The sequence below is a fragment of the Callospermophilus lateralis genome, chromosome 18 (assembly GCF_048772815.1).
Source record: "Callospermophilus lateralis isolate mCalLat2 chromosome 18, mCalLat2.hap1, whole genome shotgun sequence".
NCBI classification, from domain to species: Eukaryota; Metazoa; Chordata; class Mammalia; order Rodentia; family Sciuridae; genus Callospermophilus; species Callospermophilus lateralis.
Window position 1 is genome coordinate 15,998,628 of NC_135322.1, and position 15,985 is coordinate 16,014,612.

The 15,985-nt window shown below is 37.0% G+C and overlaps 1 protein-coding gene across 2 annotated transcripts in view; it reads right to left on the reverse strand.

Moving 5' to 3' along the window:
- Positions 1-5,989: 5,989 nt before the first annotated feature.
- Positions 5,990-15,985, reverse strand: part of LOC143383289 (uncharacterized) — a 29,037-nt gene continuing 19,041 nt past the window's right edge. For both annotated transcript variants that reach the window (XM_076837644.1, XM_076837643.1), the window contains exon 2: positions 5,990-9,951. In XM_076837644.1, the coding sequence (XP_076693759.1) occupies positions 7,029-9,788 (2,760 nt within the window). In that variant the 5' untranslated portion in view covers positions 9,789-9,951 and the 3' untranslated portion in view covers positions 5,990-7,028. The remainder of the gene's footprint in view (positions 9,952-15,985) is intronic.

The following is a 15,985-nucleotide window of genomic DNA, read 5'->3' on the forward strand; positions in this document are numbered from 1 at the left end:
GTCTATAGTTTTCTTTCTTTGAAGTGTCTTTGTCTGGTTTTGGGATCAGGGTTATGTTGGCCTCATAGAATGAATTTGGAAGAGCTCCTTCTTTTTCTATTTCTTGAAATAGCTTGAAAAGTATTGGTATTAATTCTTCTTTGAAGGTTTTGTAAAACTCTGCTGTATACCCATCCGGTCCCGGGCTTTTCTTAGTTGGTAGTCTTTTGATGGCCTCTTCAATTTCTTCTTTTGTTATTGGTCTGTTTAAATTGTGTGTGTCTTCCTGACTCAATCTGGGCAGATCATATGACTTAAGAAATTTATCGATATCTTCAATACCTTCTATTTTATTGGAATATAGGGTTTCAAAATACTTTTTAATTATCTTCTGTATTTCTGTAGTGTCTCTTGTGATATTGCCTTTTTCATCCCATATGTTAGTAATTTGCGTTCTCTCTCTTCTCTTCGTTAGCATGGCTAAGGGTCTGTCAATCTTATTTATTTTTTCAAAGAACCAACTTTTAGTTTTATCAATTTTTTCAATGGTTTTTTTTGTTTCAATTTCGTTGATTTCCGCTCTGATTTTAATTATTTCTTGTTTTCTGCTATATTTGCTGTTGTTTTGCTCTTCCTTTTCTAAGGTTTTAAGATGTAGTGTGAGTTCATTTATTTGTTGGTTTTTTCTTTTTTTGAGGAATGAACTCCAGGAAATGAATTTCCCTCTTAAAACTGCTTTCATTGTGTCCCATAGATTCCGGTATGTTGTGTCTGTATTGTCGTTTATCTCTAGGAATTTTTTGATTTCCTCCTTTATATCTTCTGTAACCCATTGATCATTCAGTAACATATTGTTCATTTTCCAGGTGATGCAGGATTTTTCCTTCCTTCTTTTATCATTGATTTCCAGTTTCATTCCATTATGGTCAGATATGGTGCATGGTATTATCTCCACACCTTTATATTTACTGAGAGTCGCCCTATGGCATAATATATGGTCTATCTTTGAGTAGGATCCATGTGCTGCTGAGAAGAATGTGTATCCACTTGATGATGGTTGCTATATTCTATATATGTCGGTTAAGTCTAGGTTATTGATTGCGTTATTGAGTTTTATAGTTTCTTTGTTCAGCTTTTGTCTAGAGGATCTGTCCAATGGCGAGAGTGGTGTGTTGAAGTCCCCCATAATTATTGTGTTGTGGTCTATTTGACTCTTGAACTTGAGGAGAGTTTGTTTTATGAACGTTGCAGCACCATTGTTTGGTGCATACAAATTGATAATTGTTATGTCTTGATGGTGGATGGTTCCTTTTAACAATATATAGTGTCCTTCTTTATCCCTTTTGATTACGTTAGGTTTGAAGTTGACTTTATTCAATATGAGAATGGCCACTCCTGCTTGCTTCCGAGGGCCATGTGAGTGGTATGATTTTTCCCAACCTTTCACCTTCAGTCTGTGTATGTCTTTTCCTATCATATGAGTCTCCTGAAGGCAGCATATTGTTGGATTTGTTTTTTTAATCCAGGTTACTAGCCTATGTCTCTTGATTGGTGAATTTAAGCCATTAACATTTAAGGTTACAATTGAAATATGGTTTGTACTTCCAGTCATGTTTATTTATTTATTTATTTTAGATTGGCTAGTTTTCCCTCTTTGGTTATTTTTCTCCCTCTTTACTGAGATACCTCCCACTGTTAGTTTTGGGCGCTATTTTTCAATTCCTCTTCTTGTAATAATTCGCTCAACATGCTTTGCAGTGCTGGTTTTCTGGCTGCGAATTCTTTTAGCTTTTGTTTATCGTGAAATATTTTAATTTCATTGTCAAATCTGAAGCTTAGTTTTGCTGGATACAGTATTCTTGGTTGGAATCCATTATTTTTCAGTGTTTGAAATACGTTGTTCCAGGATCTTCTCGCTTTCAAAGTCTGTGATGAAAAATCAGTCGTTAACCTAATTGGTTTACCCCTAAATGTAATCTGCCTCCTTTCTCTCGTAGCTTTTAGTATTCTCTCCTTGTCCTGTATGTTAGCTATCTTTATAATTATGTGTCTTGGAGTTGGTCTATTATGGTTTTGGATGTTTGGGGTCCTGTAAGCTTCCAGGATTTGGCAATCCATTCCATCTTTCATCTCTGGGAAGTTTTCTAGTATTATCTCATTTAGTAAGCTATCCATTCCTTTGGACTGATTCTCTGTGCCTTCTTCTAACCCAATGACTCTCAAATTTGGTCTTTTGATGAGATCCCATATCTCTTGGATAGATTGCTCGTGAGATTTCAGCATCTTTTCTGTGTTGACTATATTCTTTTCAAGTTGATAAACTTTGTCTTCATTATCTGATGTTCTGACTTCTACTTGGTCTAGTCTGTTTGTAATATTCTCATTAGCACTTTTAATCTGATTTACGGTTTCTTGTATTTCTATGATTACAGCTTGATTTTTTTTTAACACCTCTATCTCCTGATAAAGCTCATTCTTTGCGGATTGAATTTGTGTGGTTAGTTCCTCTTCAAAATATACTTTCAATGCTTGGATTTGCTGTCTCATGTCTTCTCTAATATTCCGTTCCATCTGAATTATGTATGCCTTGATTTCTTTCCCTGTCCATGTTTCTGATTCTTCTAGGTCCTCCTGTATATTTAGGTTGTCCTGCATTGTTTGTAACCCTTTTTTCCCTTGTTTTCTCATATTGTTCACGTTGCTTTCCAGCTCTGTTTGACTGCTTTGTAACTGATTTCTCCTATACATTTGTTTTGGCTTTGTATATCTCTGTTGTCTCTCTTTTGTGGTGGGAGATTATGCCTAGAAATGTTGGGCTTTGTTGTACTTTGAAGCTGATTCATTCAATTCATATAAGGCTTCTAGGTTCTGTATGCATATAATGATTTGCTGTTTGTTCTTAGGACTATATGTTTAGGTTGGGTGCTCTGGTGGTACGATGGTTAGTATGTCTTGGCTACTTTAGAAGATTGCTTCACTGAAGGTGGATACTACCAGACAATTGGATCAGGGTGTTGGTAGTAGCTAGGTATTTAGGGGTCTTATAGACAGCCTCGAGACATTCACCTATTTGCATTTAGACAATTACACGCAATGGAAGATGTAATGCTTGGGATGAGAGCTGGGTGGTAGGGGAATGAAGGTGCTGTTAAAAAGAAAAAAGGATAGAAGGAGAGATAGATTAGAGGGGAATGAAAAGAACAATAAAACTTGAAATGGGATAGAAAGAGAGAAGGAAAAGCGGGGAAAGGAACAGGGAGAGAAGAAGGAGAGAAAAAAAATATCGACAACAGCAACAACAACAACAACAAAAAATTAAAGTCTTAGAGATCCACCTTCTTCTCTTCCAGTAGGCAGAGCTGTGCCCTCCAAGTGGAGCGTCTGCTCTCTACCTGCCGAGAGCTATCTCTGTAGGGTGTCTCCTGGGGGTCTCTCAGACTTGTCAGTCCAGAGCCATTTCACTTCCCCAGCTCTTAACCCCCTTCCTCCTGTCAGCCTGCAAGCCAGGTCCTGATCCCCAGAAGTGATTCCCCAGAGATCTAGTTACACTTGCAGCCCCACCGCGTGTCCCTTTTAAGCCCCAGTGCTGTGGTAAACTGGCGGCTAAGATCTTGGGGGTCACCGCTGGTGATATGGAGGGCTGGGGGACTGGGATCCCCTCTGCTTCCCTATGGACACGACCCCTGAGAAGTCAATGAAGTTTCCTGGCTGCTTGTATCAGTATGGGGAGTCACGCACCTGCTAAAGTGGATTCTGCTGGGAAGGAATTCCGCCGGCCGAACTCAGATGACGTCACCTCTCTGCTATGGCGGGCCCCAGGCTCCTTGCTGGAGTGTCCGAGGGGAGGGGTGGGACTGGTCCGGCCCGGTTCGCCTCAGCTCCTGGCTCGTGGAGGCTTGGCTAAAGACTTCTTCCTGCCAAGCTGTGTCTCGGCGTCTAGCAGGACCCAGTCACTTTGGCTGCGGGCGGGTGGACGGATCTGCAGCTGTGCCCGTGGTGCGCGGACTGTGGCTGGTGGATCTTGAACTCCGCGTCTTGTGGCAGGGTCCCGCTCGTCCGGGTCACACAGACGCTTCAAAAAAATCCTAGTAGCTCCCGGGCGGTCTCTCTTCAGTAGAATTTTGCTAGGAGAATCTCCGTTGGTAGAATCCAAGAGTTATCCTTGCGACTTTATGACCCCATCACTGGGAGTGCATTAAAAGCGCAGCCTCTCTGCCCGCCGCCATGTTGAATCACCCATTATACTTTTCAATAGTGTAAATATTATGCTGTTGAGCAAACATTGAGTCATGATTAAAGGTGTTCCCAAAGTGTCCATTCATAGTGGTTCTCACCATGGTGAATTTTCTGCTTAGTAAAATATGAAGTGTAACTAAAGATGTGGTTACTTTTCTTCTCTTCATAGGGTTATGCATCAGTATGGATTTTTTTCTGTCACAGAAATGGTGGAGTTCTAGATACAGATTTCCCATACTCTTCACATTCATGTGGGTCTCTTTCTGGTATGGGAAATGATGTTAATTAAGTTCTGAGTCATGAAAAAAAAGCTCTTTTCACATTCCTTGCATTCATAGATTTTCTTACCAGTATGAGTTTCCTGGTGATGATGAAAATTTGAGCCATAAAAAAAGGTCTTTCCACATTCCTTACATTTATGGAGTAAATTTTCTTAAATTTTCTCATGTTGAGCAAAATACAAAGCCCAAATAAAAATCTTCCCAGCTGGGCATGGTGGTGCATGTCTGTAATCCCATCGACTCAGGAGGCTGAGGCAGGAGGATGAGTTCAAAGCCAGCCTCAGCAAGGGCAAGACTGTAAGCAACTCAGTGAGACCCTGTCTCTAAATAAAATACAAAATAGGGCTGGGCATGTGACTCAGTGAGTGCGCTTGAGTTCAATCTCTGATACTACCCCCCAAAAATGTCTTGTGCCTAGATGGGTTACAAGTCAATGTATCCTATGTGGCAAAAGTTATTGTACTGATGATCTCTTGCAGAGGGCACTCACACCAGCATATTTTGGTATTGTTAAGGAAGAGAATATAAGAATGAGAAGGAAAAATTCATGAGAGAAAAAAACATGTAAAGTTACGCTCATGATAAGTACTATGAAACTCAATGGAAAAGCATACTTTATCTAATTTATGATTATGTTGGGATATGTGCATGTCTGCTCGGTAATTAAAATTGTAACATTTGCTAAATCTATACAAGTTGTTTGGAAACAGTATACTCTAAGATGTCATAGAAATCTTGTTTGAATCACGTCAAAAAGTATAAAAAATATAAAATTTACATAAACAGTGTCCTTAGTTCAGAGAAATGACAGGTGGATTATAGTCATATAAAATGTAACAAACTTGCATACAAAGTCAGTAGGAAAATTTCAACTATTCACATAAACTCATTGGGGTGGGGAGCTGGGGGTTGAACCCAGGTGTACTTAACCACTGAGCCACATCCCCAGCCCTCTTTCTATATTTTATTAGAGACAGGGTCTTGCTGAGTTGTTAAGTGCCTCGCTAAGTTGCTGAGACTGGCTTTGAATTCATTATCCTGCTTTGGTCTCCTGAGCCCCTGGGATTACAGCCATGCACCATTGTGCAGGCCTAACCTAAACTCATTTTTAATGGCCTGTCTCTCAAGCTGGCATATGAAGAACACATTTCATTTCTCCCATGGATTCAACATAGTTCAAAATGAAAGGAGAAAAAAAAAAAAAAAAACCCGGATTCAACTTAAACAGTCCATACTGATTAAAACCATACACTATTGTTTAAACAAAACTTATAGAATTGTATCACCTCAAACTTTAGTTTCTTTTCCTGTTTTTTTTTTTTTTTTTTTTTTGGTTGTTGTTTGTTTGTTTTGTTTTGGTAACAGGTATTGAATTCTTGTGAGGGTGTTGCTTTCTTAACCACTAAGACACATCTGCATCTTATGTATTTTAAGAAAGGGTCTCACTAAGTTGCTGAGGCTGTTCTCTAACTTAGGGTCCTCTTGCTTTAGCCTCCCAAGTCACTGATATTACAGGCACACACCACCACAGCCAACTTCAGTATTTATTCCCAAGAGTAAAAATTTTTATTAAGTCACTGATACACACAATATATATTTAACTTTTTTACATTCTTTTTAGGTTTTGCATTTTTTGCAGTATTCTACACCACTTCAATTGAATCAAGGTTTTAATAGTATTTACATATATTTCCCCTACATGGGGAATTTTTACAGGGCTTGGAATCTGTAAAACCTGAAAACTTTCTTGTGTTTTTCACATTTACAGGGCTTTGTGCATTGTTATATATGGGCCAAATCAGGAGTTTTGCACCTTTTTCTAGTCATGGTCCCTGACTATATTTTGTTCTTTCACATATATGAACAAAACCAAGATGACTAGAGACATTCCACACATCTTTCATTGACATGAGTTTTTTCCACCATTCAATCTCAAATTTTCTAGAAACTTTGTGTGGTAATGAAGCATTTACACATTCTATATTTTGAGTTATTGTCTAGTGTGAATATTTTCATGCTTGTGAAAGGTATTGCAATGACTAAAAGCTTTCCTGCATTGTTTACTTATATAGGAATACTCTACACTGAGAGTTTGTGTTGTCTGTGTTTTGTGAAGGAACTGTGATCTCAGATGTCTTTCCCACATTGATCACATATGTGGGGGTCTTCTGTAGTAAGTAATTTCATTTAAAATGGAATATCTGAGCATTTTATCACCTTGTATCCATTCTTGATGTTACTCTAAAGTGTCCTTTCATTCCTCTGAATGTTATCTGGAAACAACTGAGGGACTCCCATATTCCTTGCCTTTGTATGGCTGCTCTCCATATTCCTGACATTCATATCATTTGTATCTGGTATGAGCTCTGAAAGGAACATTAACACGTGAATGACCAATGAGGACTTCTCCAAACAAATTACTTTGACCAGCTTTTTACTCAAGGAAGTTTTCTTGTTTACCATAGAATCTATAGTACTACTGAATATTTTTTCTACGTTTTGATTACCTATTTATGTTTCGGAGTCTATGTTTCATTTGATTTCTATAGAGGCCAGGTTCCTGAAGGTTTCCCACATTACATCTCTATAGAGCTTCTTTTGGAAAGGATCCAGCAAAGCCCACTCCTCTACAGAAAAGCTCAGAGCGACATCCTCAAAGGTAACTGATTTCATTTCTGGATTCCAGGGTCCCTCAGCCTCCTCTCTACAGTTCCTCCAGGTAGTGGAGGACATAGACTGACAGAGGTTGAGCCACATAGTTCTCTCTTCAGCTGAGGGAATGTCCCTAGAAAAGAGGTGCCACAAAGCACCAGTATGAATTTTCTGATGTTGAGTTAGGTGTGACTCAAGAGTAAATGCTTTCCTACAGTCCTTACATTCATATGATTTTGCACCATTGTGAATTCTTTGATGTTTAATGAGATGTGATCTTTGACTAAAGGCTTTTCCACAGTGCGTACATTCATAGGGTTTTTCGCCTGTATGAATTCTGTGATGACGAATAAGATCTGAGCCAGAGCTAAAGGCCTTCCCACATTCTTTACATTCATAGGATTTCTCACCAGTATGAACTCGCTTGTGAACACTAAGTTGTGAATGAAATCTAAAGGCTTTCCCACATTCTTTACATTTTAATGGTTTCTCCCCACTATGAATTCTCCTGTGACAAGACAGACCTGATCTCAAACTAAAAGTTTTGCCGCATTCTTTACACTCATATGTTTTCTTACCAGTGTGAAAAGTTTGACATTGAGTAAGTTCCAAGTCAGGAAGAAAGGTTTTCCCGCATTCTTTTTCTTCACGTAACATTTCACCACTGTGAACGACCTGATGCTGATTATGGTCTGAGGCAGAACTGAAGACCTTTCTACATTCCTTCCATTGACACAATTTCTCATTAGTATGAATTTTCTGATGTCGAGTTAGGTATGCACGACGAGTAAAATCTTTCCCACACTCCTTACATTCATAAGGTTTTTCACCAGTGTGAATTCTCTCATGGTTAATAAGATGTGAATGCTGACTAAAGGACTTTCTGCATTCTTTACATTGATAGGGCTTTTCACCAGTATGAATTCTTTGATGGCGAGTAAGGTCTGAGCCACACGTGAAGGCCTTTCTACAGTCATTACACTCATAAGGTTTTTCACCAGTATGAATCCTCTGATGTCTAGTAAGGTCTGACATATAACCAAAGGCCTTCCCACAATCCTTACACTTTAAATCTTTCTCCACAGTATGAATTTTGTTGTGACTACTAAGACTTGCACATGACCTAAAACACTTGCCACATTCTTTACATGTATACGTTTTCCTATCATGATGTATCTGAGATTGAATAAGTTCCAAGTCAGGAACAAACATCTTCTGAGATTCCTTATCATCACAGAATTTCTCATCAGTGTGAATTAACTGATGTTGACTATGTTTTGTACCAGAACTAATGGCGTTTTTATGAAAGTCTTTACATTCATGGGATTTCTCACATTTATGAATGTTCTGATGTTGAATTAAGTGTGAAATACGAGCAAAATTTTTCCCACACTCTTTACATTCAAAAGGTTTTCTACTCATGTGAATTATCTGATGGCTAATAAGATGTGATCGCTGATTAAAGGCCTTTCTGCATTCATGACATTCATAGGGCTTTTCACCAGTATGAATTCTCCAGTGTCGAGTAAGGTCTGAGCCACAACTAAAGGCCTTCCCACATTCTTTACATTTATATGATTTCTCACCAGTATGAATTCGTTTATGGATACTAAGTTGTGAGTGAAACCTAAAGGCCTTCCCACATTCCTTACATTTTAAAGGCTTCTCCCCACTATGAATTCTCTTGTGACCACTGAGACTGGAACGTAAACTAAAAGTTTTGCCACATTCTTTACATTCATATTTTTTCTTATCATTGTGAATAGTCTGATATTGAGTAACAGCTGAATCAGAAAGAGAGAACTTCCCACATTCCTTGTCCTCACATAGTTTCTCAATAGTGTGAATTAACTGATGTTGACGATGATTTGAGCGAGAACTAAAGGATTTCCCACATTCCTTACACTGAAGTGATTTCTCACCAGTATGAACTTTCTGATGTTGACTTAGGTGTGAGCCACAAGTAAAAGTTTTCCCACATTCCTTACATTCATAAGGTTTTTCGCCAGTGTGAATTCTATGATGTTTAATAAGATGGGATGGCTGGCTAAAGGCCTTTCTGCACTCATTACATTTGTAGGGTTTTTCACCAGTATGTATCCTCTGATGTCGAGTGAGGTCTGAGCCACAAGTAAAGGCCTTTCTACAATCATTACATTCATAGGGCTTTTCACCAGTATGAATTCTCTGATGTCGAATAAGTCCTGAGCCACAACTAAATGCCTTCCCACATTCCTTACATCCATAAGACTTTTCACCAGTATGAATTCGCTTATGAAAACTAAGATGTGAATGACATCTAAATGCCTTTTCACATTCCTTACACTTAAAAGTTTCTTCCCCAGTATGAATTCTCTTATGACCAGTAAGGCTTGATTGCAAACTAAAAGCCTGGCCACATTCTTCACATTCATATGTTTTCTTACCAGTATGAACTGTCTGAAATTCTGAATCAGGAATAAATGTCTTCCCAAGATCCTTATCTTCACAGAATTTCTCATCAGTGTGAACTGTCTGATGTTGAGTGTGGTCTGAGGCAGAAATGAAGGCTTTCTCACATCCTTTAAGTTCATTCAGTCTCTCTCCTGTATTGAGTCTCTGATGTTGAGTAAAAGCCATGTGTGGGTTCACAGTAAGCATTTTTTCCTCCTGATTTTTCTGTTTTGTTTGAAACTGACTTTTGCCTTCTGTATCACAACTATAACATAATCATCCAAGGTTGCAGATCAACACATTTCCATTGTGGTTTTTTTTTTTTTTTTTTTTTTGATTAACTTCTTGGTTTGATTCCTGGAATGTATGTCTGCAAGATAAGAAGGTAAATAGTTTTACTCTACAAAAGAGATTAATATTCCAAAGTAGACATAGAAATAAAAACTAAAATTAAAGCACAAAGAATTCCCAAATTTTGAACCATCTGAAAAAAGGTAAATAATAAAATGTAAAAGAAGAAATAAAACTGGAAGCATTTGATGAGACAGGAAGTTTTGTTTATATTCATCTGAGGAGTTCAATAAAAAATGATCATACAGCTGGGTATGGTGGCACATGTCTGTAATCCCAGTGACTCAGGAGGCTGAGTCATAAGGATTACAAGTTTGAGGCTACCCTCAGCAATTTAGTGAGGCTCTCAGCAACTTAATGCGAAAATTAAAAAAAAAAATTAAAGGTCTTAGAACATAGCTCTGTGGTAATTCAATCCCTAGTACCTCCTCAACCATCCCAAAAAAATGAAAAAAAAATGTCCAGCTACCACATCAATAACAGAAAAATAAGTTAAAGATTTAAAATTGTGGTTAATTCAGTGTGATATAATCAAACTTTAGGAACCATTAGGCATTAAAAATTGTGGAATAAATAAACTTACAAGAAAAACAGCACAGTTAGGATAGATGAAAGGTATTAAAAAATCTAGGGGCCAGGAAACACAGATGGGATAATCAGGGTAATAAACACGTGAATTATCTCACTCATGTCTTTTGTATCTGTAGGGAAATGATTACACATACTCCTTGACATTCTTTACAAATAGCCAACAAAAGCATACCCAGCCTAGAGTGATGAAAGACAAATATGAAGGAATGTGATCATATCTTCTCATTTTTTTGTTTTTTCACATGTAAATATTTAACCTTGCTCATTTCCTTCACTGTATATCAAAGTCGTTTTTGTCATACAGTCCTAACCAAAGTGCATTTGTTTACTTAGGTATTCTTAATGTCTATATATATTGCTCATCCATTGTAATAGCATTAACTGTTTGGTGCTTTTAATTCCTATATCCTGATTTCCTTTTTTTTAAATATTTCTTTAGTTTTTGATGGTTTTTTTATATTTTATTTTTTTGTGGTGCTAAGGATCAAACCCAGGGCCTTGCACGTACTAGGCGAGTGCTCTACCACTGAGCTACAATCCCAGCCTCTCCTGTGATTTTCTTTTGCTCTTCTAACCAAGGCTAATGAAAGTATCTGAGAAAACAGCTTTAAATTGAAAGTACTTTGTAAGGCACTATGATCAATATTTTGTATAATTCCAAATTTTAAAAAAGGAAATAATACAGTATCCGTTGAGTATATCGGAAGCAATCCAGTCCAGAGTTACAAGTATACCAGGCGCTTAATAACTCAGGGTATGTTGTATTTGTATCAATGAAGATAATTGTAGATGACAGTTCAGATAGAAAAATAGTTCAATAAATCTGTCAAAGGAGTCTGGCAAGAGTTAGGAATACGTAGAAGTCTTAATCTTCTGTGATTCATTTTTCATCTGTACTTAGGATTCAGTAAAAATGTCATCCATTTGTGGTATAAATATTTCTTAAGAGAACAGAATTTCTTGGAAACTAAGCAAGAATTTGAGCAACAGAATGAGGTAAAAGACAGTTCAGTTATAAGGTATGAGCAGTAACTCCAGGGGAAAGATAACAAACCACAGTTTCAACTACTTCTGTTTACTGAAATTACCTTTAGTGATGAGAAAATTACTGAGCTTTACAGAATTTTTATTTTCCTATATGTTAAATAAGAATAAAATCTCTTTTTCTATCAGAGTTCTGTTGATATAGTAGGAAATAATGCACTATTTCTATAAATCACCTGAAAACAGAATAAATGCTTAACAACTAATAAATGATCATCATTATCAATATAGAAAAAAATGAGAATATGGGGAACTAGACTAGCCAGGACTTCTCTTTTTTATGGTGAGTTCTCCTGTCTTTTAGTCTTAACCTCTATTCTGCCACTTCCTGATTATTAAGATTAAAAAAACCCTTTTAGCCTATTATCCTGATTTCCAACAACCACTTTTTTTTTTTTTTTTTTTTTGTACTGGGGATTGAACTCAGGGACACTTGGCCACTTAGCCACATCCCCAGCCCTATTTTGCATTTTATTTAGAGACATGGTCTCACTGAGTTGCTTTGTGCCTTACTAAATGGCTGAGGCTGGTTTTGAACTTGTGATCCTCCTGCCTCAGCCTCCTGAACAGCTGGGATTACAGGCACTACTACGCCCGGCTAGCTCTTTCTTAATGTAGAGCCCATCATGCAGAAATATATAGCCATGTTCCAGTTAAATAAAATTTTTAAAAAAGTTCTTAACCCATTAATTCCCAAGTTTTTAATTCTATGAATGTTTCAATGAATTTGACATGTGCATCAAAATAGGTTAGAAGTCATAATCTAGTTATTACATATTATATTCACATAACTATCATTTAACTATTATAATAATGCTTTTATTGCTTTATAATTTTATTAAATATTATGTAATTGCATTAAATATTATATACTATATTTTAGGTTTGTATGCATGTACAACATCTGGGACAATGGGCCAATGTATTATATACTCTGTTAATTCTTCTAAACCTAAAACAAAATTAGAAAATCAGTGAATGTTAGTTCAAAGAATAAATTAATTGATGAAGAAAATGTACAAGCAAGTAAAGAACATAAAATAAGAAAAATTCAAGAGATAGTAGGTAAAATTAGAACTAAGTCCACAAAACTAAAGGGCAAAGAAATTTGTAAATAAATTTTTAAAAACATAGGAAGGAACTTGATGCCAATAATCCACAATATGATGTCACTGGAGGAAAATTATAGCATCCATCTAACCTTTCTGTAATAATAGGGGAAAACAAAAGTATAGAAATGGAGAGGTATCTGAAGTAAAGAGAAAGTTCTCTTGGAAAAGGGTTTGTGTATGGATTTCAAGTTTTTATCAGAGATATTTTGTCAGGACGTAATACTCAAGCTGGATATTCTAGGGGTGCTGGTGCCTCATTAAGCAGCTGAACTATTATCTATGATGGCTGCCTGATGATGCTTACCCATACTCACCTGGTTAAGACCCTCTTAATTCATTCCTCGAACAATCCTGAGTTCTTGCTGTTTCCTAAATAAATAGAACATGTCTGGCTGATAAAGCACAGTCCAAACCAGCAGATTTGAAAAAAAAAAAAAAAAGACCACATGGCTAAAAGTTCCAAATCTCCAGCTGGTACTTTGGTGAATCACAATTCTAACAAAAATGATAGAGGATCTCTGAACCTTGGCAACTGCTTGCTTTACAAAACAAACCATTTCCCCAGAAAAAAGGTCAAAAAAGCCCTGTAAATATTTTTTTTTTTAATCCACAGTAATAGCAGGAATATCTTCTTTTCTTTCCTTTTTTAAAATTTTTTGGTGCTGTGTATTGAACCCAGGGCCTTGTGCATGCAAGGCAACCACTCTCCCAACTGAGCTATTTCCCCAGCCTGATAGCAAGAATTTCTAAGTTCAAATTCTGAATCTTCCCCAGTGAGATGAGGTGGCTCTAGTTCTCCAACATCACATGTCTGTAAATATCCCTGTTTTTCAGGCCTATCCATTACCCTTCCACTAAGAGAAATCCACAGCCACATTCCTGAACATCACAACTGCTAAAAGCACAAACAAAAATATTAATGGTGAAATCTGATGAAATTTTTGATGGAAAGGGAAAAGGTAGAAAAGTGCACTGTAGGGAACTGGACATACAAGGAACAAAAAAGTAGAGTTGGCAGCCTGTGGTATGGGACAAAATTATATATTAGTGTGACTGAATCCAAGAGCTTTCATGCTATCAAAACTCCTATTGCTCAGTCACAACATCCAGTGACCTTCATATAATACAAGGCACTAGGATGGTAGCCTAGAGTATTATATGTCATAGGAGTCCTTTGTGATGTCACTGAGAGACTGCATTAGGCTGCAATCACTACCTCCAGATTTTTAATATGAAGAAAGCTGGGGTTTTTGTGGGCTGTTCATTTTCCTTGTGTTTTATGTAAACTACTTTTAGTTGAATTCCATTGGTTTAAATAGGAAGAACGCTTTACAGGTATGCTTCCTAACTGAATACTATTTCCTGTGGACGATGTGTAAGGTCTCAGGCTCTCTGCTATGTAGCTAACAATCGGCACAGGTTTTGTTAATACTGCTAGTCTCTCTCAGATTTCCTGGCAAGATCCCAGATCTCTATGAATTTTCTGTCTTGTCATACTTCTGACTAAAAGCCATATGTTGAAATGAATACCAACTAATGCTGAATTCCATTTTAACTAATTGAAATATCCCATTTATGGAGTAAATTAAAAATTTCATGTGCCTTCACTGTAACCACTTGGTTCCTCCTTGTAAAGCTGCAGTTTTATGATAAAGGTGTCTTCTATTCTCTTTTAAAAAATTAATTTATTCTCTTTCAGTGCTCTGTCAGAAAATTAGGATCCAGGAGATACTGAATGCCGTGTCAGGCAATTTGGGAATACTGGTTGGAAAAAAAAAAGAGGGACATCTAGGGAAGGCATGGGACTGTCTGACAACCATCATTTACCACCTTGGAATGAATCAGGTAATTAGTTTAAGGACATGTGATAAAAATGTTCATATGCTTTGAAATAAATGATTACATTTTGGAAACAATTTGAGTCAAATGGGTTATGACTTTAAATTCCAAGAGTTGACCAATCCTCCTCTGGATTATTTTCTTGGTAAAGTAGCCATGAGAACAGAGCTAGAGGAAAAGAATGGAGAAATGAGAAAGGCCATTTTCTTCCTTGCAGTAAGGTTAGAGGAAGTCTGGGAAAATCCTGGCCCTATTCCAATTAGAAAGATTTTACTTAAGCACTATGGAGTTTCAATCTAATTAAAATTGCCAAAATCATTACATGAATCTAGGTATGAGATAACATCATTTTAATTTTTTGCAAGTGTTCTCTACAATTATACAAACCCAAAATCATCTCAATGGCAATGGAATTTTCCAATTGGGAGTGCACTGTACCTGCCCACAGCAGTCCTATATACTTCCATGACAGTAACAAGTTTATTGTACCTACCAACTGATTTTCATCCAAAACATCCAAGAGGGGCCATAAATCTAAAGGTAAGATAGGCCACAATAAACTTTACCAGGCTGAATGACATTTAGAGACATGACTGATATATACAGCCCAAGTAGTCTTTACTGGGGCACAAACAGACATGTGTACAAGTCTTGGCTCAACTGGACTGTCAATTCTCATTAACCTCCAAGTCCTGACACTCTCTTCTTTCTCTGCTTTCTGCCCACATCCTTGCAACATTTTAAGACAATATATGTCTTAGAGAAAATGAGAACATGATTCTGATATTCATTCCCACTCTAAAATGAAAACAAAAAAAATACCAAATAAACAATATTATGTTTGGGCAATTTGTGAGTATATGTGTATGTATGTGTTTACTTAAAAATATGGAATAATCGAACCTATATAAAATTAAATAGAATAGCTTTACAGGTCTCCATGTCTGTTCCCTCAGACTCATCAAAGGTCACTTCATGTCTAGTCAATCTTTACTCTCAAGCAGTCTGTTAAGGGCAGTTATCCTCATTTAAAAGATTAGGAAATTGGTAACTTGCTCAAATTCACTATTAAGAAATAGTTTAGGGGGCTGGGGTTATGGCTTAGTGGTGAAGTGCTCACCTGCCATGCGTGAGGCATTGGGTGCGATTATCAGCACCACGTAAAAATATTGTGTCCACCTACAACTAAAAAATAAACATTAAACAAATAGTTTAGGGTTTTGAACCCAAAGCTTGAATTTCAGAATTTCTAATTTATAAAATGGTGAAAGATGACCCAAGTAGTGCCCTTACGGAAGTAGACTCCATTCTCTGTTAAGTCTGTGTTTGCTGATACTGAAGAAGAGTGAGGCGCTGGATAACAAACTCTGGAATGAAATATATTTGTGTCTGGAAAGCAAATGGGATTTGAGAGACGTATGATATACTTTAAAGGAGTAACTAATTCTGTTTCTGCCAGTCCTCCTG